This window comes from Triplophysa rosa, linkage group LG11, assembly GCF_024868665.1.
Source record: "Triplophysa rosa linkage group LG11, Trosa_1v2, whole genome shotgun sequence".
NCBI lineage: Eukaryota > Metazoa > Chordata > Actinopteri > Cypriniformes > Nemacheilidae > Triplophysa > Triplophysa rosa.
In genome coordinates this window covers 13195863-13223824 of record NC_079900.1, presented here as the reverse complement: position 1 = coordinate 13223824, position 27962 = coordinate 13195863, and the positions used below count along the sequence as shown (strand labels likewise).

The window sequence follows — 27962 nt, the reverse complement described above, 5'->3', positions numbered from 1 at the left end:
ATAAAACCACACCAACTCTAAGACACACACAGAGACAAACCTTTATATCTGGTGTTAACATCTGTTCCGGGCAATCCGATCACAAGGATATATAGCCATTACTGAGCATTCAAACCATATTTGGAAGTAGTCACAAATACATAGGAGTATTTGTAGAGCAAATTTTAAAATCTCAGACAACAGTGAAGGACCGCCTACTTAACTCTTTAAAATAAAGGTGCTTCACGATGCCATAGAAGAATCTTTTTTGTCTAAATGGTTCCATAAACCATTCTTTGTGGCAATAAAAGGGTTCTTCGGATTATAAAAAGGTAAGAAAGAGATGGTTCTCTTTTTAAGACCTTTCAAAATACACACGGAACATTTAACAATTTTTGTTTGTTAGGCTATAACATTATCATTGTTTTAAACATTGTCGTTAAACATGTATAAAATATGGTCTATGAATGAGACTAACACGTCCAGGACAGCAGACTTCTGCAGGGTGCATACAACGCCATTCTAATTCTACAGGGTACGTATATTAAATATATTAGGAACCTCAGCTCATTTAAAATCCGTCACAAAAAGAATACAGCAAGTTCATGACAATGTACGCAATAAAGCATCTTACCATTAAATGTCTAAAAAATGTCTAAAACGTCCCTTTCTCCTGGCATTTTTCGTCTTTCACAATGTCCATCTAAAGCGAGCGCCGGCTTTCAATGCTGAGAAGGGCAAGTTCGGAAAGTCTCTCTGGCTCATTGCACTTCTCAGACAAGTTTAAATTAGTTTTAATTTAGAAAACAACATCTCGATCACCACTTGCATGGTGACAGAGATGGTTAAAAAACTTCAGAGCATAGCCACATCTGTGACACTCGGACACCGATTTGGAGATATTTTATCTTAATTATTTAACAAAGAATGCCAAGAAATGTTAAGTTTCAGGACATTTTGTAGCTATTCTCCATTACGTTTGGACAACAACGACAAAATACTGTGATCACCAAACAGCAGTAGGCAAAAATTTACGGCAAAATAAAAGTTCATGCCAAAATATGATTTTATGCCCTGCGTTCCTGTCAGCTACGCCACTGACTGACATAGTAGTTGATGTGTGAAGTCACAAATCCTCCCTTTAATGTCACAGAAGAATCATTTAGACTACCAGTAATACAGTAATGTATCTCAACTGACTACTTGTGATCAGATTACCCAAGACGTATAATACCAGGTGTTCACACAACCATCTGCCTGCCATAACTAAACATTACAAAAATGAAGCTCCCTTCACAACTCTGCCAAACCCATCAATTTCCAATAAATAGAAACCTCTCTTTTTCCTTCGCTCCTTTTTCTTTTCTCTCTCTCTCTCTTTCTCTTCACTGCTCTCTCAGCAGACCATCACCGATAACAGTCCTATGAAACGCTCCGTTTCATCTCTGGGACACGGTCGCCAGGGCCGGTCAGTGAGGGGTGAGGACTACGCCATGGATAGGGTCATCCCAGAGGAGGGACACAGACATGGGCATCGACACAGAGATCGCAGCCATCGCGCATCTGAGCGCTCTCTCAGCCGTTATACTGATGCCGACACAGGTCATGATTATGATGGAGGATGTTGGGAGAACATTACTTGTTGAAGTAGCGTGCATATTCACTGATAATCTCATTCTTCCCTCTCTGACTTCGGACCACCAGGTCTTGGAACAGACCTCAGCACCACCACACAGTCAGGTGACTTGTCCTCAAAAGAGAGGGACCGGGGCCGGGCCAAAGACCGCAAGCACCATCACCACCACCATCATCACCACGGTTCTGTAGATAAGGAGCGATACGGACATGAGTATGGCCACAGACAGTCAAGAGAGAGAGACCGCCGCTGGTCTCGCTCGCCCAGTGAGGGCAGAGAATGCCTGACTCACAGACAGGTGGGAAACTCATCCATAAAGGAAATCCAACTTGAGCTGGTAGTTGTGTTATGGACTATGGGAGGCATTTTTTAGTTGGTTCAAGATGGTCATTAGCTCATCCAAAATACTATTCCATTGTATAGGAATTAGATGATATGTGGTTTTATAAAGACAAAAATGAAACCAAATACATGTGAATAGTTTTAAACATAAATGCAAATTCAACAACACTATATGATAATATATATATATATATATATATATTGTTGAATTTAGGTAAAGTTTGATCATTTTAGGGGGGTTATAACACCTAGTCTTATTGTGTGAAACTTAAACATGATTATTATAAACAATTAACATGAAAACTAAAAATATAAAAAATTAAATAAATATAAATGTGCTTTTGAAATATTTCATTTTATTTTAATTTGTATTTATAAATTAATATTTATTGTTATTTTATTTATTTTTATTTTAAAAAATGTAATGCCTCAATTTAAACTTATTTCCGTTTTAAAATTCATTTAGTTTAGGTTCTTCAGGTAATATTTAGTCCAATATTTTATTCAAGTTTAGTTAACAGGAATGATTGTATAGTTTCAGTTTCAGTGTTAGTGAACTATAATAACCATCTTGAACCAAAAACAAGCACACAGCTTAAGATATAGTTTAATTTTTGGAAGATGATTGCTAACAGCTACCAGCTTAGATTTCCAAACAATGTAACATACAGTATCATCTCACAAAATCTACACATAGTTAATATTGTGATCTGATAGTCAGCAGGACCAGTTAATAACACCAGTGATATGACTGAATTACTGAACTTAAAAATGAGTCAATAAAGTTTAGAGTTAGCTGTGTAACAGATTTATGTCAAGAATTATCTAACAGAAATATGTCAAGATTTAAATCAACAGAATTCAATTCTTTTTATTTGTTTTTCTTTTTGTGTCTTCTCTTTTCCCTGATATGTTGCTTAATGTTTGGTCATTTATTTCATTGCTGTTTACATCGGTCACTTTGCTCTACTGCTTTGCAATTTCGTTCATTCTCGCATCGCTCTCTCTCTATTTCTCGTCCTCTTACGACTACACTCTTTTCTTCCTGACTGCTGTTGTGTATGCGTCATCTCCTACTGTCTTTCTTCTTGTTGTGTGGTTAATTTTGTCGTTCTGTTTTATTTGCCTTGTTCCATTTTCATGTAGGGCAGTAGTTCAGTAAGCGGGAGTCCAGTCCCCTCAACCTCCGGGACCAGCACACCCCGCCGCGGCCGGCGTCAGCTGCCCCAAACCCCAGCTACGCCCCGGCCCCATGTCACCTATTCTCCCGTGGTCCGTAAACCCATCAGCACCCCCCCTCCAGGCCAGCAGAACCGACTCCCAACCCCCACATCACGTCGGTTTTCTCCACCTGGCCCTGAGCCCCCAGTACCCGCCCACCGCCACCCTTCCCCTCCCCACCACGGTTCCGCCCGGCATGCGCACTGGGGCCCCGGCCCTTCAGAGAACGTGGATGGGGACGGTTTCTATGACGACCAAGACTACGAGTTCAATCACGAGCCTCCGTCCTACGAGCAAAGCCCGGTTCAGGGCAACCCTCATCCCCATTCCCCCAGGACTTCCCGTCATACCGCCCCACCTCAGGGTCAGCCACACCCCCGACGCATGCCGAACGGCTACCGTTCCTCCTCGCCCTCTGCACACCCCCACACCCCCGCCCACCCGGGACCTCATAAGCCTCCCCATCCCAGAGGGCCCAGGAAGGGCCTTCATGAACCCTACAGTGAGACTGATGAGGATGATTGGTGCTAGCCTCTGGGAAGAGGGGAGCGAGGGAGGGGGGCCAGGACGGGATCAAATGGGTCCTCACGCAGTCACCGGAATGGACTGCCGAAGTACAGATAGCCGATCTGGAGGCAGGCTCAAAGCAAACAGGAAAAAGTATTCTGAGCTGTCCAGGGAAACACTAGGCAGTATTTTGAATGTTCATGGGGAAATCAAGGCATGATTTTGTTTCTTGTTTCTTTACAATTTCTCCACTGCCGAGTGTTTCCCTGTAATGAGATGGACTGCTTACAGTCGATACAAAGACTGGGGAGGTGAAAATGAAATCCTTTTCTCAGCCTTTTTCTGAAGAAAAGAAAATTGATAAGGAGGTGGAACGTCTGAACTTTTGGGACGTTTCATGCAGTCCCTTCTTAAGGCCATAATGTTGATGGCTAAAATGAAAATATGAGCTCATGAAAAAGAAGGATCACCTTTTTATTTTGCAGAACTTGACTGGAGGTTCATTTAATGCAAAAATGCTGGGAAATATCGATGAGTTTTATCATCTGTGTTTACTGTTATTAATTCTATCCCAGTGAGGCGTTCGCCCGTGTGGGCAAGTTGTGGGTGGGTTGGGAATGGGCAGCCTGGACAAGTAAGAAAGCCCACCCTGCAGTTCAGACCCCAAACTCAGAAAGCAGAATCACAAACGAAAAAAATTGGAGAGAGAAAAAATTACAAGCTCTTCACTCTTTCTTCTTCTGCGGCTTTGTCTTCTGCTTCTCATTGGAAACATTGGAGTTTGAATCTTCTGTTGCACTGCCCAGCTTTGTTTGAACTCCTAGAAAATAAATCCCTTGGAAATCCTGCATGATTGAAAAAAAATCAACTGAGAAAAAATGTAAACAAAGAAACTTTGGATAAAAGGGGGAAAAGGGGGGATAAATTCCTTGGCTCTTTTGTCATGTCTTTAAAGTTCTCTCTCTCTCCTTTCAATACCCTCACTCCCTCTCTCTAAGATCTCTCTGTCTTGTAGGTGTGAGAGGTGATCTTTAATGGTTTTATAACAGATCTGGTGCCAAATGACACATAGAATAATGAAAAAAATGAATCAATAGCACAATTATTTTTAAGCTCGAAACGTTTTGTAACCGTTTTATTTACATTCCTCTGTCGACGTAAAGGTGATTTGTTCACTTGCACAAAAACAGATATAGTAGCACACACATACATTATAATACACAAAGACCTACAAACACATATAACAGACATCTCTGAGTACTATTCCGAGTGTGATTCCTTCCGTCTCTTACACTGTCAGTGTGATCTTCCAGTCTTCCAGGGTAATAATGAAGTGAGAGAGAGGGTTGGGTGGGCTACGAGAGGGAGAGAGAGAGAACCTTTTCATCTTTAGATTTTTTTATAATGACATTGTGTATGTATACAGAAATCACATAAATGATGATAATTGATGATGGCGATGATGAAGATGATATTGACGATGATGTTTTTCATTTGATTTTGTACCTGTTTTTGTATCAGCTGCTCTCTGCATCGCCATACATGTTGTCACGTGAGTTTCGTGTAGATGGTGTGTGGAGCTCTGTGATCGTAATCTGTCGTGGGTCTTGACAGAAACGCATCTGACCTTCAACTCAGTGGCTCCGTGACACGAGCTGTTTCCATGGAAACACGTTCTCAAGCACATCACGCGCAGTAATGACAGTTTGAAGCATGCTCCGTCTGATCTCAAGTCTCTGTAACTGTGAACGCTTCTTATTAAGAGGAGAAAATAAATTGTAATGGGTATGGGTATGGATCTGGGTGAATGAGAGGAGAGAATTGATTAGTTATTGAATATATTGATATACATGTAACATTGGATTCTTTATAGAGGTTTAGATAGTTTCTAAGTTGGCTAAGGTTATAATTTGAGTTTTAGATCACCTCTCTTGCCTCATATTTATAATTTATAGAAAAGAAAGGCACAGTGTTTGTCATATTTAAAAAATTGACTCTAAAAGTCACTAGACATTGATAAATAGTGAGAAGGTAACTGAGCTCCACTACCTCTACTCGGTCAGCAGATGGCGCTGCGATCCACATTGTTAAGCAGCCAGTGGTCTTGTTTCTGACCGTCGGTCTCGCCTCTTTCTGTTTCATGTTTATGTCAATGACCTGTACACTGAGAGTAGTACTATGTGTCTGTCACAAATGGTGCACCGTTCTGTTTTCAGGAAATGTAACACAGCCAATCGAAATGCACAGGAACATGTAACACAGCCAATCAAATTGCATGGGTGAAACAACGACCGGGCCTTTTCTGCCAAAACTTGTCTCTTGTGTCCCCCTGATCTTTGTGTGTTTTTGGCCCACATAATCGACGAGGTTGAATCCTCTGTGGGGTGACCCTGCATACACGGACACACTGCCAAACAAGTCACACACCTTGCAGCATGTGCATAATAAACAGATGTATGTAGCATTTATTAACATTTTCACGCACATGAATCACACACTTGTGGTAGGCAATTCTGGATGTAGCAATTGTTGTGGTATAAGAGTGAAACAGTTGGCATTTTTTTCCCTTTGAGGTTCGTACGTTTCAGTATGTCCACTAATAACTGGTGAGTATTGTCTGAGACTGTGAACACAAAGTACAGAATCCAGGTTCCATGTCTCCACTTGATAGTTTAGTTAGTGTTGGAATAGTGTATCTATGAACTGCATTCTTAGGAATGTATTACTGAGATCAGTGCCTTATTCACTTTTGCAAAATCATAGCTGTTGTTTAGAATGCATGTCTCAACCCGTATATAAAGCTGCAATGTGTTGCAGCGTTTTCTCCACACAGAAATTGATCTTCATAATTTAAAGACTTCGTTTAAAAATAATTTATTAACACACACATTAATATATATATTTTGAGTTGCAAAAAAGGAAAAGATGGATATTTCTGTGAACGGTGTGTGTTTGGTCTGTGTATATGTACAGGATCAAAATTCACTGTGCGAATGATTTTTCATGCTCATTTGCATGCACGATGTACTCTCAACTTTGTGTGTGTGTGTGTGTGTGTCTGAGGCTTCGAAAGAAAAGACGAGCAGAAGTCTGGATAGGGCATTGACAATTCTCACTGTCTGTTAAAATAATACATCACTACTAACAACCTCAGTCCATGTTCTGCTAACAACTAGCAATTAAAAATACAATGCCAACATGCAATGTGAGAATCACGTTGTAAAAAGAAATTTAAAAAATAACTTTTCAGAAACAAAAAAAAAGTAGAGAAGTATTTACCTCAAGAACTGCATGTGCTATGTGCATGCCACAGCGTTTGAAGTCAACTGCAGGAATAAAAAAATAACATTTTGTAGAAAAACACACACGACTACAGATAAACCTTTTTTAAAGTACCATATTCCTTTCTGCTCTATTTTTAAAAAGAAACAAAAGACTAATCCAAACATACTGTGGGGAGGAAAATAACTTTGGTGTGATTTGAAAGTTGTTCCTTTTTCGGTTTCTAGCTGTTTTTTTCTTCAAACTGAAAGGAGAGACACTTCAACACTATGTTCAGGACACGACAATATGATTAATGTGACACATAAGAAAAGAAATAAAAGTGTCAAGAAGAACAATTTTGCTGTTTTTGAGTTGGACCAGGAGTGTGCGTGTGTTAAGTTTCTGAAAATACCTTTCCAATCTCTTCCACTATTAAGCTTTTGATTCTTACACAAAAAGTATGTGTATAGATGGTTTCATCGGGCGCACTCGCCTGGCCTGAAGTTAACTTCCGGTCTGTGCTTGGTTATCGGCCTGGCTAGTGGTTAGGTTAGTAATATAACCATTTATTATTTATTTCATTTATATTAATATTTTATTGTATATTGGTTGTATTAAATTAAAACTGCTCAATAGTTATTGATTCTTTGCGGAGGTCTACTGGAAGTTAAGTTTAGGCCACATAATGTTTGTGTATGTTGTTACCGCTGAAACCGTCTATAACAATACTATAGATGCACATTGCTTTCTGTCATTTCCCCTTGTGTGCTTATATGAGGTCAAATGCTTTACGAAAATTGAGTATGTCAAGTGTTCAGAGCAGTTTTCGACAATGCATTCATTGCACTATAGTTACATGGTTGCTGTTTGCAAAATGCACCAACAGAACTGCTCGTGCAAATGCTTCTGTTTTGCTTTTGTTTTTTGCGTGTTATTAATGTTCTATAAACCAATACCAATTTTACTGAAATGAAAGCATAATTTAAGATGGCATTGAGTCTAAATTTTTAGACAAACTTGTTATTCCTGCATGATTTGAGAATGTGCCAAAGATCTTCGTATTGTTTGGGCATTTCATTAATGACCTAGCAATAGTGCAGAATCTTAAATTATTATTGAATTTAGAACCACAACTTTTTACATTTTTCAAAATACAAAAAAATCTATTTTAACAGGTTAACTATAGCATGGCATCACCAAGTGTTATGGGTTTGAGTCTTAAAGAATGCTAAACTGTAAAGTCTAAATGCACCGAAGTCACTTGGATAAGTGTCAAATGCATATCCTTCTAAAAACTTGTATCTCCATATTTTGTGATATTATGTTTTGTTGTGAATCGTTATTATTAGGCACTAGGGGTGCACCAAAATGTAAATGTTGGCCGATAATTGGTCGATATACAGTATCTAAATATTAATATAAAGTTTTCTGTGACTGAAACAAAAGGCAAAAAGTGGACAACTGCATTTATTTGAAAACATTCACAGCGGAAAACAAGGTGACATTTAGTTCTTTGGTTCTTTTAGTTCTTTTTTCCCTGAAAATCATGTACCTAGCCTAATTTACACTAGTTGAAGATTCTTTAACTTTTAAACTTTCTGGTATCATTTTTTATTTAATAACCAACTTATAGATGTTCTTCCATGAGCAACCCACAAAAGTGTTCTTAATAGCCACAAGTCTAACAGGTCTCAAGACAGAAAGCATTCAGACAGCAATCAGCTTCAAAAAGCCAGTACAATAGTGTATTTTAACTGTGAGCAGCATGCACCTGAAGTGGTTTAACCAGAGTAAATGAATGATAATTTATCGGATATAATATATCAGCTGATTTTTTTATCGGGAAGATACTGATAACATTAAAAATCACCATTTATCGATCGATATGCCAAAATGGCCGATAATTTACTGTGCAACCCTATTAGTCACCCTTCATGTTTGTCACTGGGCTTTGCAACCATGCAAGTATTTATGGTTAGCCTAATGGTTAGAGAGTCGGACTCGTGACCAGAAGGTTGCCGGTTGGATTCCCAGGGACGGCGGGTAACGACTGAGGTGACCTTGAGCAAGGCACCTTACCCCTACTTGCTCCCCGGGAGCTGCAGTGAAAGCTGCCCACTGCTCCGGGTGTACGTGTGTTCACCACTTGCTGTGAGTGTGTTCACTACTCTCTGGATGGGTTAAATGTAGAGGTCACATTTCGGGTATGGGTCACCATATCTGACTAATAGATCACTTTCACTGAATTTGGAAAAGGTGTCAGAAGGACAGCGACGATATGTAGCTCTGGTTTTTAACATAGTGTCAGACTTTTGGACTCTATTTGTGCCAGCAGTGCTGCCCTAGCGGTATCTTCACTGAACAGTCATGACAAATAATCTACTTTACACCCTTGTTTTGTCCTTTTACGATTCTGAGTGTGTGTGAAGTTGTGCTGAGCCGAGTGTTCTAAAGTCATTTGGTCAGGAGATTGCAGCAGCTAACTGCATTCCTGTGAGATTTCAGACACTAGGCTCAGGTTTCAGGCTGCACAAGAGATGGGAGGGAGAACTCATACCATTAGCAGGACAATTGATTAGCCACACAGGCATTCGTCAGACCCCCCTCCCCCTCTGACTGTCTGCTGTATGTCGCCCAGATGTGCGGATGTGTGAAGGGTGCTGTCCTTCCTCTGGTCTATTAATACCTCCTTCCGCTCACTCACACATTCCTCTCTTTCTCTCTCTCTGCCTGCCCCACTTCCTGCTTCCTGCACCCTTCCCCCTTTCAACATGGGGCATGATTGTGCTGCGTCAACAACCCAAATGCACATGGATCTGTTCTACACATATTTGCGTGTTTACACATGTATTTTGCAGTATTTGTTGAATTATATAATGCGGTAGGTCAGTTTGGCATCAAAATCCAACTTCGTTTTTAAATATCTTATACCTTTTCTATTGGATTGAGACTCACGTTTTGTTCATATTTGTATTTCCAATCATGTGTAAAAAATACTAACTTTCACATGAGTTGAACCCTATTCTATAAACAACTGGTATTATTAAAGCCAACTGTAACTATAGTGCTGATAGGGTTCGTACAGCACAGTTCCAACATGTATGGAACAGAGACGGTGTGAAAAGTGACAAGTTGTTGTTTAACCACACTTGCTGATGGCCCATTAATCCTTTATAAGCACCTCAACGTTTTACTGCTGTTACTCTTTTGTTCTCCATATCCTGAGCCAGCTTAGGGTTGAAAAGAAGTGGGAGCGTATAAGACATGTCACCGCTTCCTGCCTTCCGCGAACACCTCCTGCCCGCGAGGCACCCGCACCCGCACCCCTCCCCCCGGTCACATGACCAATACTTTCAACAACAGAGAGCAAACGTTAGCTGACTCAGAAAATTTCCCGGAAAAACCGGTCTTCGCATAACACGTCACACACACAAAGTATATAGTAGGGAATATTTTATTGTACAAAAAAATGAGGTAGACAGTTAAATCAAACAATGAGTTTGTAGTAGCTTATGTTGTTAACAGAAACCCAGTCTGTTCTGGTAACGTTAGCACCTTACATATTAAATACGTACTATTGGTCCACAGTACAACAAGTCATTCTTGACAAATAAATAAACAGTCAAAGTTCACGTTAAGTCCACGAAAGTTCGAGAACACCCCTCGTGGGCGACATGTCCTCAACGAGAGAGCGAATTCACGAACATTACTCACAAGTTTCCAAAACAACCCCGCACTTTGATGACTTGATCGACCGTCACACCATTGTGATCAATCGTTGCCATCTCCAGATCTGGCGATCACTTTCAGCCAAGTGCTACTGGGACACTGCTACTGAGGCAGATGTGTGCCACAATACGCCGTTCCCTCAGTAGTGCGCAAAGTTCACTTGCCTTCACTGTCTGCACAATACCTTGTGCTGAACTACAGATGCTGTCCTTTCAAAAGGTCACAATTGCTCTCGGCATATGCACAAGTGACAAAGAGTCCAGTTTTCTACCACAGTTCGCGGGATTATTCTGGGATGTCTGTAGTATTCCTCTGACCTCCCCACTGTTCAGTTTGGCTTTTTTGCAAGGTAGGAAGTCAGGCTCTGTGGCTGTCTTGCTCCGTCGCTTTCTGGAGTGTCGGTCCGGTCTGGTTGGATTGCAGTTCTCTTTGTCCACTATGGGTTCTGCAGGACTGTGAAGATGTGGATCACGTTCGTGCACGTCCTCCGTAAATTGTGTCTCCACGGATGACACTTCGGAAACCGTGGAGCTTGTGTCCATGGGTTCTTCTGTCTGTGATGTGTTCTCTGTGACACTGGGTTTGTCACACTGTCCCTTGCTCTCGCTTTGCAGTCTGGCGAAGTGGTAGATGTCCCTTGCAGATTTCATGACGAGCGTCAGCAGCAGGCTCCGATGGAGCCGGAGTCCACCACGCTGGGTGCGCGAGCTGTACATTTTACCCAACGCCTGGATCATAATCTGCTTGGCCTCCGCGGTGACATCCATTGTTCTTCTTTAATTTCTATTTAAGTAACACCGAACACTTGTGTTTAAATATACACAAACACCGTTTATTTAAATTTCTCTGAGCTTAGTTCACTTTCTCTGTCTTGTCATTCACCGGAGTAAACCCAAGCGTAAGGGCATCGAGCTTTATATACGTTTGGTGACGCATGCGCTAGTGATTGACATTCGGGCTCCTCCCAGAACTCGCTGCACTGTTTGAGGAAATAAATCCGATTACATCAGGAAGAAAGTGATACAGGCTCTGTCACAAGACTTTTGATGATTAAATACTCTATTAATCACGAGTTGACTACCACTTGACTATTAATGACTACACACCTTTAGGAAAAAAATAATTGCTCTAACATTATTTTAATCATAAAAACAATACAATAGAAACATTGTCAGTTTTAGTTTTAAAAGGTATTCTTATGTACAGATTTACATTTCACTGCCAGTTGTATGCAGATTAATACATATGAAAATAAATAAAAATCTTGAATCTAAAAATATGACCAACCTGAAAACATAACATGTGATTAAATATAGATAACTCGACAATACAACACCACACATTTTCTTGGTAAAAGGACACTTTCATTCCTACGTGTATTGTTAGCGTTCGCATTCACTTATGCCCATATAAGGACTATCCGTTGGATGTCTGCTCTGTGGAAAACCCATGATGCGTGGGAGGGTTCAAGCTACTTCCTGTTGCCTTATTTGCTTCAAAGCATTTCGTCATAGCCAATATCTTCACACGATTCGCGCGCACAACAAGCGTCAAGCTTCCTCTGCCCATTTACAGTCTCCATCCAGCTGTTGTGCGTAAAACATTGAGGTTTTTTTTTCGAAAATACATTTCCTCAATAATATATATTACCTTCGGTTTTAATTTTACGGTTATGTTGTATCATCAAATATTAACGTCGTGATGTAATACGTATCTGTTGTTCTCGATTCAGCTCACTTTCGGTTGCGTTTAAAGAGTATAGTAAAATTTTGAGATTATATATGAAGAGTTTGTTTCCAAAATTAGATAACTCCGTTTTCACCTGTTTTCTTTGCAGTATGTGAGGTCTGAAGAATTATAGACCATCTTTTTTTCCAGGAAATGGAAAAATACTGTAATTTTTAAATGATGAAATACTGTGATATTAAAGTTGACAAGCACTTTTATTTATTGATTAGACATTTGCAAAACCCAGTGACAAACAAACGGTGAATAAAAAAATCACGAAATATGGAGATACAAGGTTTCAGAATGGACAGTAGCGAAATTATCCTTATGCATAGAAAGGTATTATTATATAATTATTTAAAAAAAATGAAAATTCCGTCATCATCTTGTAATTTCAAACCTTTATGGCTTTCTTCTGCAGAACACAAAATATGATATTTTGAGAATATGGGTAAGCAAACAATGCAGTACCCATTCACCTCTATTGTTTAGACACAAAACCAATGTCAATGGGTACCACCATTAACTACATTCTTAATTATTTTGTGTCCTACAAAAGAAAGAAAGTCATACAAGTTTGAAATGACAAGAGGGTGTCTAAATGATTACAGAATTTTCATTTTTGGGTAACTATCCCTTTAAACCATTCTATGTAGTCATTGAAACACGTCAACCAATAAAGAGCCAAAGAGGACACAACAACCTTTGTTACAAACTTTTATTAAGATATTCAGCTGTATCCTTTGACTTTTCTCTTACTCTTTTTTTTTGTTTTTACAGTAGTTAATGTGCAATTACTTTTGATAATATTGGGTCACAGTTAGGGATTCACAAAGTTATTGGCACTTTGAACACAGACAGAATGGAGTGGATGAGCACTGGCATTACAGGGTCACTGCATGAGCACAGCTGGGTATGAATTACAACTCATGCTGATAGTGCACGACTAACAATCAAACTTCATTAGTGCTTCTATGTAATATACAGTATATAGATTTGTATAGGGATGTAGTTATAGAAAGTGAGACACTGCATCGTAAAAAAAGGTTTACAACCAGTTTGTTGATTTGAGCTTTCAAGCAAACTGACGTCATCCCCCATCCTGTCTGTATTTCGCTGTAATTCGTGATTCCGCGTCCGGACGTGAATTCGTACGGCTGTCGCGCTACTTTTCCAAAACATCTGCAAAGTTGGGTTTATCATCATTACCGTTCTCATATCAGGGAGAAGACTGAAAGCAGAAAGTTGGGTGTGCTGAAACAGAATGCAGAGAAAGAGGTGAGAGTATCTTTACGTGATATCTGTTATTTAGAATGAAATAGCAGTGCTGCACTCTGGGTAAAGAGGCTTAGGTTGACAAAACATAGAAAAACTGCAAGCCAAAGAACAACCTGCAAATACAGCCAGCCTGTCGCTCCAGAGCAGACAAGCCCGATTTATGCTTTTATAGACAGAACAGTCACTGTTTGTAAGAATTTACTTATTCGTTTTTTAAACACTCCTCTGTAACCTTTCACGCCTTCAGTGACCATTCACCATTCATTCGCACTGACCAACAATACATGGTACCCCAAGAAAAAGAAAAAGTACTATAGAGTACTATAAGAAAAAAATATTTACGAGCGGGCACTTAAACTCTCACACTCTTTCTCCACCCACACAACGATATCTATCTGCTCTCTGAGACACAGTCAGACTGAATTGCAAGGTGCCGGGAGCAGGTCTACGAACGTGAACCCCAGCAAAGGTGCTTTATTCAGGCACAGAGATCAGACAGACAGGCAGTGTGATATGGACATCCTGGCCTTTTATGATCAAAACTGGTCCCTTAATTTCTATTGTACACATCCCTTAAAAATCTTTTGTATGCTGGGGAGTAAAAAAATAGGGAATAAAGACAAAAACATTTTTTTAAGGTGAAGTGTATAATTTTCTGTGCCACCGGCATTACCAAACTTTCACAAACAGACACCCCCGGCCCAAACTCAAACCACTGGTCAGGGAATATTGCTCAAATAAACAGAGCAATGTTTTGTGCTAAGCAGCTGCAGTCATTTTATAAATGGAAAGAAATTACACACTTCCTCTTGAACTTCTCAACAGGAGCAAATCTTTCATCATTCTACCAGACCAAGTCATTTTTCTCAGGTATGACACCACCTGGTGTTGACTGTAAGTGGTACATCAAAGCTGCAGTAACAACACACAGAAAACAGGTGGCGCATGAACACCGTGGTTCCTCTCCAGCAATGCATGCAGCATATGTGATCTGTGCCATCAAAATGGAGGACGCATAAACACTGGCACAGTCATAACCAGCGAAAGGAGACTCGACGCCCCACCCCAAGACACACGCACATAAGATCCGTCTCCCACAATCCTCCTCAAAAGGCACCAGTGACCCAGCAGGCCTGTAACATCTAAAGAATAGCATACATAGCACCAGTATATCCCTCACCCTGGCCCCACCTTCCCAGCACTTTAGTCCATACAAAGAAATGAAAAAATACTCAGTACTTTATCACCAGTCAAACAACTCTACATTGTATCCTTAAAAAACTTGGCAAGTCAACTCTTTCACCTTGAATTAGTAGTATTTTTAAAAAGTAAATACAGTACACGTGGTCTGTTAAAAGAATAGAAAGTAAATGAAAATGGACGCATGCACATCTGCGTGACATTTTTAAAGCCAGATTTTGCAAGCTTGTCAATGTTATACATTTTCGCAAAAGAGGCATTTTTGTTTTCTGGTCCAAAACAGAGGTCACCAACTTGAACCAGACTGCTTTAAGTAAACTTGCCCGTAGTTCACTTTATTTGCTACGACATTATCTCATGAAACAAACAAACAATTCCCAGATATACAAACAGCAGGTAAGCCAGACTTGGTTATGCAAATAAAAGAAAAAAACAACAATGAGTAAACATGAGCTAAAACAAAAGGGGTGTAAGACCTAATGTAAGCCATCAATTAAAAAGACAAACGACTTGTTAAAAACACGGGTCAAAATCTGTTCAACAGTCTCTTCAATATGTACATCAGTATTCAGCGTGGCTGGTCGGACACAGGGGTGCATCCTGTTTCAGATCAGACGCATACACATCCACGAATTTAGTCCAAAAACCATCGAATACGCTCTACAAAAAAGGTGCACAATCCAACACTCTCCTCTACAAAAAAGGTGCAAAAAGCTCTAGTTCAGTCTACGAAAAGGTGCAAAGAGGTCAATTTCCTATATAGGAAAGGGGGCAGCTACTGTACTTCCCAGGAGATCAGTGGCCCAACACACAAGATACAACACAAACACGCACACGCACACGCACACACACACACACACATAGCCTAAAAGGCTGAGATAACTTGGGCATGAAATATTAAAATAGTCTAAAGTATCACAATTCTGGCATGTGCATTTAAAGCCATACCCGACCAAACATTAAGACATCACCTGCGATCCCATTCAAATCCTGATGGAAATCTGGGCATATGCAAAAGTTCACAGGTTATAGCAACTTACAGATGGCTGAATTACTTTAAAAGCATCAGTACAGGATGTGCCTCCCATGCACAAACAAAGAAACAAACATACCTTAAATCCCCAGATCAACACATCACCCACATGCAAACACACACTGCCAACTATGTGCAAGGAATGTATACAGATGGTGACTTGGGCGGACACAGACATGCTTGCCTAAGCGAGCACAGACACACTCTCACATGCGCGCGCACACAGCTGCCCAAACAGGGAGATGGGCGACACCACGGAGGGGCTTAATCATTCTGCACCTCCTCTCCTGGGACACAGGCAATGTAAACCCTCCTCCACTCCCAAACACACACAAAGTCAGACCCAATCCTTAAGACAGTAAGGTGACTAAGAATAAGAAGCATGATTCTCCTTTCCCCCGGGCTGTAAATGTGTGTTGTGTGTGGAAGTGTGGGAGGGGGAAGAAAGCTAAAAGACTAACAGAAAAAAATCTAAAAACATATTTGCTTCCTACAAAGTCATTCTGACTTTTTGATGTTGAATCTGCCTACATCTGATTAACCAACCAGTTCTTTGTCATTGAGTTTGTATTAGTTAGCCATGGCGCCAATCAACAGACTAAAGTTTTATGTCTAAACTGGCAACAAACAGACTGAACCAATCAATTCAGGCCCGGTGAAGGCATGATCATTCAAGAGGGTCAAGCCAAGCACCAATCTTTGATAATCCTTATGCAAAAATATTCCATTTCCTACCGTTTCCATTTAAAGCCCCTAAGCAAGGTGTCTTGTCACAAACATTTAAAACAAAAAGAAAAAAACAAAATACATTAGAGATTTTAAAACAATCCCTCCATCTCTCGCACTTCAAAGGTGCGAGGCGATAAATATATTTTTATCCGTTACAGTCTTTAATCTTTCATCAACTCTGGATTTATATATCACACACAGTACAAAAGCAGATGGGGAGAGGAGAAAAATGTCGACATAAAACAAAGAACGTGGCACAATAATATCCCACATATTTTCGAGAGGAATGAAAGGAGAGGAGGATATCGAATTCTTTCCGTTTCAGGCAGAACGAGAGACAGAATATGCAACCTGCTTTCTCCTTTCCTCCTCGCTTTCTTCATCTGCTGTTCCTTAGATCTTGTGACAAACACATTTGCCGTCTCTCTCTCTCTCTCTCTCTCTCTCTCTCTCTCTCGGGCCAAGTACAATCGGCTAGTCTCACTTAGCCAGATGCTACAAACTAATACATTCAATTTCAGTACAGTGAAATGAGGGAACCTCAGCCTCAGTGTTTGTTTTTGTGTGTGCGAGACATCTGAAAACTTTTTCTGGTCCTAATTACGTACTTAGTATCGTGACTATATATTTATAGCAGAGCATGGAGGCAAAGGGAACTTTTTCTGTGCAAAAAAAGGGTTATTCAGCAAAAACAAAAACAATTGAAAAGAAAATGGTGCCCCATCATAAACCCCTTGTGTCCTTACACTAGCCTTTACAGACTGTGCCATCTTCTCCAATCTCCTACCCGACTCTCCCTTCCCTTCCCATCCTAGGCAGAAGCAGCAGAGCCCAGAGTCACGCAGCAGGGTAGGAGGTGGGTGGGAAGTGGGGTGGCAGAGGGGATGGGGCAGGGCTTTCCTCGCTGGGCAACTCACTGAAACAAAGTGCCATTGTCTCCGCCCACACCCTGCAAAGACTCGCCCGAGGAACCTCCAGTCTCCACGGGAGTGCCTCCCTCCAAGCTCGCCGTTTCATAGGTAGGCTCCGCCCCCATGCCGTCCGCTTCCATCTTGATGCTGTCTGGAAGGAAATTGGCGTAGGCGTCGCCCTCCGCCATCAGTAGCTTCAGTTTAGGGATCCAGCTCTTCCTTACCACGCGCCGAGCGTTAGTGCACATGTCCGCAGCGATGGCATTCATCTCGCTCTCCTTAAAGCTGGTGGCAAAGTTCTGGCAGTAAACTGTTGACAGAAACATAAGGGATGGGGTCATATGCTGGTGCAAAACACACTTTTTGCAACACCTGCCGAAGGAAAATGAGTTGAGAAAATGTAGTGGCTATAAATAATTCCTACTCGCCAAACTTAATTTTTCTTTTTCATGTATTTTTTAGGGTTGTCAAATCGATTATTTGCAACTAATCGATTCCAAAAGAAATGTTTGCATTTACATAACGTGTGTGTGCTGGTATATTTGTATACATATAAACACAAACCTTTATTTAGGTATAGATTAATCGTGATTTTTTCATGCAGGCCAAGTATTTTTCATGCTTTTCTCTGTATGTTAATGAGAAACCACACAAGTTTTGTAAGTGAGTCATTCTCTGTCTCACCATGAATCTGCACTTGTAATACATTGTGAAGATTTTGATCATTATATTTTAATTTTTGCGGCATAATGTAAGATATATTCCACATATGAATCAGAATTCTTGACAATATACTGGATAAACTTTGACTAGCACATTTTCTGCTGAAATTTCGAAGATATGCTGAAGATGTATAAAGGTAATGCATTTAGTGTCGCATGTAATATCAGTTTCTAGGCTGGTTGCTGACCATTTATGTTTTGCTTACTTGATTGATTCTTTCAATACATTTTATTTCCACATGTTAATTCTGGAACCCGTGGGTGAAATGTTATAAAAGAGGACATAAGAAAACTCACACTTGACTGCATGCAACACACGACTGTCCAGTGGCTTACGGCTGGGGTCATTGGTGGAGGAACGGATGCCGGTTCCACAGCTGTTGGCCAGAGTGCTCCTGTGTGTCATTCATAGAGAGGAAGAAAGTTAGAGCAGATCATACGGTCTCACTATCTCAGAAGAACATGTCCCAGACTCACCTATCAAAAAAAGCAGCCAGCAGTCTCCTCAGAAGCACTTTGTGTCTGGTGCCTGCACTGACGTGACAGTTCATCAGCTGAGCTCGTGAGATGTACACGCTGGTGCCTGTGAACCGAAATAATCACTTGAAATGGTGTGAAGCCTCATTCATATTAATGTATATAAAGTGACACATTATAAAAGATTATGACAAACTCTTTATGACTCATCAGCTTGCATGAATGCATAATAAATAGATGATAAAAAGATGCTAAAAACATGTAAAAGCGGAGTGAAAGTAAGAGATATTTTTTCACATAAAACGGGTAACTGCATTTTACTAAGAAAATGTTATTAAGAAAAATGTATTCTGCAGTATTTGTTGATCACCGTTCAAATGTAAGCAAATCTGTGGCAAAAACGATGTTAACTCTTTTGAAGAATAAGTCAAAACGCAGAACGCAGCAGCACGCCTCATCTTCCAACAACGCAAAAGAGCTCATGTGACTCCCCTTTTCATCTCTCTCCACCGGCTACCGCTTGAAGCCCGTATCAGATTCGAGTCACTAATGCTTGCCTACAGGACTATCGCTGGATCTGCACTGGCATACTTTCACACCCTCCTACACTCCATCAAGAACCCTGCGTTCAGCAAACCAGCGGCGTCTTGTATTGCCTTCTCATAAGGACAGTAAACCGCTTTCCCGCTCATTCTCCTTCACAACTCCTTCCTGATGGAACATTCTTCCTAATTCAGTCCGGTCAACCACATCTCTCACAACATTCAAAAAACTGCTTAAAACCCATCTCTTCTGTGAATACTGATGAGACAGATGAGTTAAATAAAAAAACTAACTCTCTCTTTCTCTCAACAAGCAAAACCTCACGCTCGCGGGGCTGTACCGGTGTTCGAATTGTCCTACCTGGTCAGATTTTCCTACCGCAGGGCAAAATTTGACAATCTAAACCAGTGGTTCTCAAACTTTTTCGTTGTGCATCGCTTTGCAGTCCCCCAAATAAATCTTATAATCTTAAATTTAAAATTTATATTTAAACAAAAACATATCCGGTTATACAATGCTGAAACATCAATTCTTTTGTCTGGTGGTCTTATTTTTCTGATGTTTGATTGCATAAAACCTATGATCAATTTCTATATTTCATAAAATGCCACAAAATCTGTGCCCCCCCGGATCCATCTCGGGGGCCCCCAGTTTGAGAACTACTGATCTAAACCACATCGACAAAATAAACAGGTAGGATGATTTTACAATGCAAAATACCCTGTCAAGATAGATAGTCCTACCATCTTAAAATAAACATGTAGGATTAATTTACAGCGCAACACCCAATCAAATTGTACTATAGGTATTAAATAATATGTAGAATGATTTAACAACGAAAATACACTATCATATTCCCGTAACAGTATAAAAAAATTCGGTAGGATGATTTTATAGCGCAAAAATGCCTGGTAGGATAATCTGACGGGTAGGATGAAATTTCAGGAGATCTGCAACATTTTTCGACTGCATAAACGCTTTATGGTTTATCTACACGCTTTACCTGATGAAAGAAGTCACTGCAACACTGGTTTGTGCACGTGGCACGCGTGTGTGTGTGTGCACGGGTGCGTGTTTGTTTGGCACTTGGCGGGTCCGGAACGAATTCCCTCCCGGTCCGTATCCTCAGACTGATCATCTGCACAATGTTGCATGAAGTCAAACACACCCGATATTATCGGACATCGCAATGATTTTAAAGTCGATCATTTTTTATCACCCAGCCCTAGCACCTATTGTATTATTGCTCCTGGATGACATATCGCTTATTGCTCCCTGAACTCTCTGTAAGTCGCTTTGGATAAAAGTGTCTGCTAAATAACTAAATGTAAATGTCAAATTTCCTTGTTTTTTTATTGAGGCACACAAGACCTTTGGAACAATCTCAAGTCCTGCTGGGATAACACGGTACTGCACAAACTTGTGGAAATCCTGCCAGCTGCATGCTGGGGAACGTACTAAAAACTAAGAAATTCTGAAATATAAACAAACACACACACACACACACACACACATAGAAGTGGCCAAAGAGAATTCTTTGAAAAATTGATGTCTTCGCCCTTTATTCAAACAAAGTATTGAATATATATTAAAGATTTTGTATGCAAGTTGCAAAATTGTGCCTGAAGTGTAATCTGAAGCTCAGCTTTGAGAAGAATTTCAGGACGCTCGGCCAAAAAATACACTTCTTTCAAGTATGTTGTTTTTCAAGTGTTTGAAGTCAAGGCCCTACTACTGTAGACTGATGACTACGGTAATCAAGAAAATAATCATATCCGATAATAATGTAGTTAACGTATGCTTTATTCTTCTGCAAGCGTTTTGTATTTCTTTGCTTTTTTGTATATTAGAATAAAACCCATATTCCCTTATATGCTGCTGTATAGTTCGTTTTTTTTGGACACCCTTGTATACATAACATAGGTTAGCTGCTCCCGTGCATCCGATCAAGCACTGGTTTGTGCAGTTTTTTAGGATTAAAAATAAAATGGCAAAATGTACGTTGGTCATTATAATCCAAGTCTGCCTAGATGAGGAAAAAATAGATTTCAAAAGCTTATTTTCCATCATGCTTTAATTAACTAAGCATTTTCTGTCTTTTCCTCTGATCATTTCCATTTTTGCTTCTCATTCCTCCAGCTCTTTTGAATTTGTTCATCTTTTAATGTCTTTCTGATGACATTTTTCCCAAAGACGTTTTATTGTTCGTCTTTCTCAATTCTCATTTCATTTTCCACTTCATATTCCTTCATGTCGGATCTTGTTCATGAGCTTTCTTTTATCGTTTCTGCGAAGAACCCAGAGCTGCATGTTTATATGTGACTGCTGTTTAAATAAAGTTCCAACGATTAACAGAATTCATGTTGCGATCCTGTCGGACGGCTCGGAGTCACTTCGGGCCACGTTACCACATGCAAATCACAAAAGCCTCCATTAACTCACAAAACCCTTTTTACGCCACAATACTAAAAACACAGCTTCATACACGGTTGACCTATCAATCACCGCATGAGATCATTTGCTTTTCATGGGTAGTTGAACATGACTCAGAAGAATGAGGCTGGCTATCTTTCCTTTAACAATTGTATAGATGAGGTTTATCATTATTTTCTTAGCGGATGTTTTCTTGACAAAGAAACACACAAAAAGTGCATATACTGTAGAAAAATGGTGGCTTGAACAACAAAGATACGCTCTATGCCGCTATAACACACCTTTGATTCACAATGTTTTGGCACATGGTTGCTTTCTAAAGAATATTACCGGTTCTCACACATCGTACAGGCAATGTATCAGGGTCAGAAATTAACCAGGGCTCCGGAGCAAAATGCCACCAGAAGTCACAAAAACAGCCAAGACATTTACAACGTTGTAACGTAACTTGATATTTTATAATATTACAAAGAGAAAACGGTCAATGCTGAAGTACTTGAAGTACAATGATCTCAAACCTGAAACTAGCTCCAGTTTCTCTGCGGGGTCACCTTCCTCGTACAGTTTGGGATGACAACGGTTACCGATCTGGGCAATGAGCTCTGCAGGGAGAGAGGCGAGATCCTGTCGCCCGCGCATCCTGGGCCGCGTCTCCGAGTGGTCGGGGAGGGCTTCCACACGCTCACCCGCTGGAGAGCAGAAAGAGGAATGAAGTTAAGAGTTTGACTCTCAAAAACCAGACAGATAAAACAAAGCTCTTGGGACTGAGGTTAATAAAAGACCTGTGAAATCCAAACGCATCAGAACACATTCAGTTTTCATGCCGTCTGAGAGCAGATAAGAAGACCTTCTGATAAAATATTCATGAGTTCTGAACAGTTGAGGCATTTAACAAAAAGTGTGAATTTAGCATCTAAGCAGTACAAAAGAAAGTACAGAATAGTTTGACATGTTCACACAGAAACCCCTCCCACTCGAAAAACTGAGGCTATATGTATGACAACCCATATTGATCTAAAGGTTTGGTTTAAGCTCAGACTCACCTGCAGTGCCCACGTTGAGCATGCTGTACATGGTGTACATGTTGCAGATCTGCCTGTACTGCTCTTCAGTGCCGTCGTCCACCCCCTCCTCCTCTTCCTCGTCGTCGTGGTAAGAGATGGGAGAATCGCTGGCGTAGGCGCTCAGAGTACCAGGGCTGGTGCCTTCTGGAGTGGCGCTGCTTGTCCCATTGCCATTGGTGCTGCCGCCGCTGTGACCCCCCGTTCCCATTCCGAGACCCATGCTACCTTGCTGCTGGATGGCGCTTCCACGTGGCATCTCTTGAGAAAACCGAGCCGCCTTCCTCATCCCTCCTCCGGCAGATCCGCCCGAGCCTCCTCCGCCTTCCCGATTGCTTCCTTCCCACAGCCGCTTGGCCACCGGCGTGCACACCACCGAATAGGGCGAAGCCTCCGGCTGCTCCGTCTTCACCCGAGACACGAGAGGCAACGGCGTCAAGCAGGACGCGGGCCGACTGGCTGCCATGGCCGCCACCGCACCACCTCCGTTAGCCGTTGTCTGAGTAACGGCCGTCTGGGTAACGGGGCTCTGAGGCTCCGAAGGGGGGGTCTCTTCAGTGTGAAGGCCCTGTGAGTCGCAGCTGGGAGAGCTGACCTTCAAGAAGAACTCTGTGCCCTTCTCCATGATCTGCTGGATCTGGAGGAAGCCGGCCGTGTACATGAGCAGGAACTGGTCGCCTACGTTCATGCTGAGGCGGCCGGTGTAGCAGAAGGCCAGGATCTGCTGAAAGCTCTGGGGCTGGACGGCCGGGGGAAGCTCCACCACCGTGGAGGTCTTACTGCCCGCGCTGCTGTTGAAGAGGTCACGGAAGTAGGAGCTGCTGGCAGCCAACACGGCGCGGTGAGCTTTGAAGGTGTGGCCTTTTACCACCACCGAGACGTCACAGTACAGCCCCTGCAGACGCTGCTCATTCAGACACTCCAGAACATTGTTGCCAAAGTTTGGGATCGCCATCTGAAGGGTCTGAGCCATGGCGCTATGGCCAGCACCGCCACAGAAATCTGAGAGGCACCAGAGGAAGAGAAAGAAAGAGATCTTTGTAAGCGGTGGAGAGTTCATCCCGAAAGACTCATCGCCAACCATCATTTACTTTAAAAGCTCTAAAATCCCCTGCACACTACAATTTGTCGCAAAGATATAAATGACTAAAGGCAAAGGACTATTACACTAAAAGGTGAGTTGTACAAAACCACAGGGGTGAGCTTGCGGATACCTTTATCACGCCCGTCTTAAACATCCAACCTCAGTCTGCAAATAATAGGGGGCTGGTGAGCAGACTCTAAAATCCTGTGAGCGGGATGTGACTGCTAATCTGAATGAGATGGTGATTCAGCTGAGACAGAGATAAAATGGCACTCTTTACAGTACTAAAGCAGGGAGGGGGAAGAGAGCGAGAGAGAGATTCGAAACCTCACAGTGATTGAGGTCATAGTTGAGGAAGAGGGTGGAAAACAATGGGCTTTGACTGACACTACAGTCAGTATTATTACCACTAAATGTGACACCATGAGCGAAGCCATCATTAAAGCTCATGGCCCTGCTTGAAGGGAAATTCACTGTAAACAGTTAACTTGCGCTTTCTGCTTTTATTGGGTTACTCAGCATGTTACTATGGAGTTTAAAAGTTATTACGACAACAACAAGCCCGTCCTTACGATTCCCTCCTTTTAAGGTAACGGAGACAATAATATAGATGAGATCGATTTTGCAAGTCAGCGAACTGACTAGATACACCTAGACCGTATTCCTTAACCGAAACATTTTCACTTATCGTTTAGCAACCACTCGATTCGTGAGAAAAAACGGCCTTCAAAACGCAACACACGTCTCAAAATAACTCTGCCAACCATGAGACTATGATGTGATATGCTTCACACGTTACGTTTACTGAACAACACTCCGTGAGGGAGAAACATCTGGGCAAACACACACACACAAACATCACTGGATCTGACTTCTGATCACACAGAACTAACAGGATGTTCGTGGTAAAAGAAGTACCCTCTTTGTCTGACTTCAAATTCTCTCCCTAACTCTCCCCCCTCCCCGGCATGCACACACACACACACACAAGCCATAGACATCAGACAAAACGGCTTGTTTACAGTTGGCCAGAGAGCGGTGGCACACATACACACAGAGAGAGGCCCAGGGTTTATTTAAGAAGTTTTCCTTTGGGGTGGGGGAGGAGACGGACACCATAGGTATGGTTATCACAGTGTGTGTTTGGTCACTGTCCCGTGTGAGATATGCAAGAGTGAACTTACAATATGTAGACTTTGAAGAAAATATTATACTTATACAATAACAGTGAAAATGTAATGTCATAACTTTTAACCCAGCAACTAACTACAATTAAAAATCAGGTTAAGATATTTAATGCCATTATTCTCAATGAAATGCAAAAGCAACGCTTATAATTTATAGTGTGAATATGATAAACATCTTAATGTCCAAAAAGTAGCTACGTTTACCTGCATTCACCCACAATATAAAAAAGGAACAGATCACACAAACATACAATAACGTGACGCCAAATCTGAGATGGAACTGCAGACGTAGCCCCTACCATGTACACCGATTCACGAGAGAACGCTACTTATAACAATGAAGAATTCAGTACAGGACATAACAACAAAATGAGCAGCAAACCTTTGGCCGCCAGACCTACCCGTACAGCGGTGTTATGACGCTTTAGCGGCGGCAGGCAAACCGTGTGTCAGTCAATCTGCCCGTCCGTCCGGAGTTCTCCACTGGCACGGTCCGGGGCAGCAGAATGATGGCAAACGCGCTCACTATGACCCACTCCGTGAGAAATGCAGCACCTACATGCGAGCGAGCAACAAACGGCACGGAGAAAACGCGTTCAGCGCGGGGTGGGGGAAATCGCCGCGACGCACCGATGATCACATAAAACGAGCAAGTTTGTCAAGACGGTGCACATCTGCCGCTGTTGTCCCGCGTTCGCCAATGCACCGCATCGAGAGAGAGCGTGCATACATCCTCGGGCCTAGACGGGTCCGGTTTGAGAGCACACCATACCGCTGAAATGAGTGTTCGCCCCGTTCTCCACGCCACTCAGTTACAACACTCGGGAATCTTTAACGGTGCAACGGATAGGCTGGCGGATTAATATCATATTCACAGTGCACGGCTGCATACTTTTTCACCCCGCGGAATGTAAAGTTAATGTTCCATAGCCATTTCGTGCTAGTTCGGACACCCCCACTTTATATTATTTTACAGACATCAACAGGTCATCCCGGGACAAATGCACGAACCGGGGGCGAGCCAGACTGAACCAGCGCTGACAGTAGGGGGGGTCAGTTACACACCGCCAATAAGAAAATGATTTAACTACTCGGCGCCACAACAACATCAATCACAGTCAACGCGGTATCTTCCAATAACGTTTCCGTTAACAGATTCAAGTGAGCCAGTGAAATAGCGTTTTTCACAACAACCAGATCTGACTCCGGAACATCTGCCAGCACGAGTGTTCAGCCATGTCAGTGAGGTCGGCGAAGTGGTTAAACTTTTTGTTGGTACATTAGTCTGCGCCCATCCCCCACCGCACACCTTCCCCAAAACAATACCCCCAAAATCTCAAAGCCATCAGATTTCGGCCAAATTGCCAGGACATCCGAGGACAGTCGCCCGCGCGCCGTCTTCGGATGTCACGTAGCCTCACATGACCCAGCGCGGAGGCTCGAAGGCGGTATACTCACCCCTTAGCTGGAAGCCGTTTCAAAGTGTTTCAATGGAGTCCGACTCGCTCGCTCTCTCTCCTTCACTCTCTCGCCTCGTCTGTCTCGCGCTGGAAACAGCCATTCATTGTGGGCATAGGCGCAAAGTCGATCGCAGAGCTATCGAGTCCGAACTCTTTTCCAGCGGGATACGGAGCGCAGAGCCACAGATCATGCATAGACTAGACATGACTCCCCATCGTCACTCAATCGCATGATCATCACAGGCACAGCCTCAATGCCAGGAGACCTATCCAGCGCCGAGATGTATTTGCGCATAGGCTGGCACAGCAACAGCGAGAAGAGCCACCGCCTCGTTTCCATACGTGCGCAAAAAGTAGGCCATGCCTCTGCGTCTCGCCAGATCCTCAATATAGAGCGAGCAAGAACGCCATGAACTAATAACTATGCACAGAGAGCGAGAGGAAACGTTAATGTTGTTATTTTAATGCTTGTGACCAGTTTAGGGTTACTTGTATTAAAGCAGCACTTTGTTTTTTGGAGGAATTACATCGAGTCCCAAAAGGATTACTATTGTAGCAGATTTGCCTTTAATCATTTCTGTATTAGACTTAATGAAAAGCAAGAAACAAATCCCCTGTAATTAATCGCAACAGCCCGGAATTAATAATAACTACAGTCTTCGGCTAGTGAGTGATGTTTTGTATTTCTTTTTTGTGTGTAAATCTTTATCAAAAGATTTAACAAGGCAAGAATCATATACTCACTGTAAACTCGAATAATCCATTTAAAATGGTCGTCACCGTAAACATGACCAAAATCCTAAAGTCATACGGTATTGTAATCTACAGTGAAAACTATATGAGCACGTGACGTCACAGGCTGGCCCTATAGATGTCCTTACATTACCCCAGTGAGCTACATTTACAATTGCATTTTTGTGTCTGAAGAAACGTGCGCGTAGGCTTCCGTAGTCACGATTTTGAGAAAGTGGAAATATTGGGTTGCCAGATTGGTATACGCTCCTGATTACATTTCACTTTAGTTTGTTTTCACGGGTTGTAAAAGTAAACTTTAAAAAAACGGTAATAATTATGATAGTAAATATAAGAAACATTCTAAGTCACTAAATCAAAACATATATATGTCAAAAATGAACTTTTGTATTATATAATAAAAATGACACAATGTGAATACCCCATAAACTTAAAAATAAAATTGTACCTAAAAATGAGTTTGCATTTTACCTAACCATATTTTTTCGTCAAATACTTCATTGCAGTCTGCAGAAGATTGGCTTGGAACGTTAGAAAGCAAAAACAAAACAGGAATTTACTATGGGGCATTTCTGATACTGCTACTTTAAAAGGCATTGCCCCCAAGTCTTTGTCAAAGTATGATCCCGATTCATTTTCTCACATAGCCCATGACAAACCTGTGGTTTTTGAACCATTACTGTAA

General features: G+C 41.6%; 3 protein-coding genes across 30 annotated transcripts in view; 1 reads left to right on the top strand and 2 right to left on the bottom strand.

The window, feature by feature from the left end:
* The window catches only part of cacna1aa (calcium channel, voltage-dependent, P/Q type, alpha 1A subunit, a), an 80848-nt gene extending 74848 nt beyond the window's left edge, over positions 1-6000 (top strand). For 23 of the 26 annotated variants that reach the window (XM_057346269.1, XM_057346262.1, XM_057346258.1 and 20 more), the window contains 3 exons: positions 1383-1581; positions 1684-1913; positions 3104-6000. In XM_057346269.1, coding sequence (XP_057202252.1) covers positions 1383-1581; positions 1684-1913; positions 3104-3709 — 1035 coding nt within the window. In that variant the 3' untranslated portion in view covers positions 3710-6000. Of the gene's footprint in view, positions 1-1379; positions 1582-1683; positions 1914-3103 lie in introns of all 26 variants that reach the window. The other 3 variants (XM_057346264.1, XM_057346260.1, XM_057346268.1) reach the window with 2 other exon arrangements.
* Positions 6001-10387: 4387 nt separating this feature from the next.
* ier2a (immediate early response 2a) lies at positions 10388-11581 on the bottom strand. The gene has a single exon (XM_057345673.1). It carries the CDS (start codon positions 11443-11445, stop codon positions 10891-10893), a length of 555 nt encoding a protein of 184 aa, XP_057201656.1. The 5' UTR covers positions 11446-11581; the 3' UTR covers positions 10388-10890.
* A 4379-nt stretch (positions 11582-15960) lies between these two features.
* LOC130561388 (nucleus accumbens-associated protein 1) lies at positions 15961-27470 on the bottom strand. 3 transcript variants are annotated; one of them, XM_057345671.1, is made up of 6 exons: positions 27269-27470; positions 22776-23795; positions 22251-22421; positions 18757-18862; positions 18577-18674; positions 15961-17867 (listed from the first exon to the last, which is right to left on the bottom strand). In XM_057345671.1, exons 2-6 carry the CDS (start codon positions 23764-23766, stop codon positions 17560-17562), a joined length of 1674 nt encoding a protein of 557 aa, XP_057201654.1. In that variant the 5' UTR covers positions 23767-23795; positions 27269-27470; the 3' UTR covers positions 15961-17559. The 3 variants fall into 3 exon arrangements, with proteins under 3 accessions (XP_057201654.1, XP_057201653.1, XP_057201655.1); XM_057345670.1 differs by lacking the exon at positions 27269-27470 and adding an exon at positions 26523-26880; XM_057345672.1 differs by lacking the exon at positions 27269-27470 and adding an exon at positions 25466-26482.
* Between the last annotated feature and the right edge of the window lie 492 nt (positions 27471-27962).

Coding starts and splice junctions, on each gene's coding strand:
- ier2a (XM_057345673.1), bottom strand. CDS start 11,445: ATGGATGTCACCGCGGAGGCCAAGCAGATTATGATCCAGGCGTTGGGT.
- LOC130561388 (XM_057345671.1), bottom strand. CDS start 23,766: ATGGCTCAGACCCTTCAGATGGCGATCCCAAACTTTGGCAACAATGTT. Junction 18,863..22,250: donor GAAACTGGAGCTAGTTTCAG/GTTTGAGATCAT, acceptor TTCGGTTCACAG/GCACCAGCGTGTACATCTCA. Junction 17,868..18,576: donor TGTGTTGCATGCAGTCAAGT/GTGAGTTTTCTT, acceptor TTCTGTCAACAG/TTTACTGCCAGAACTTTGCC.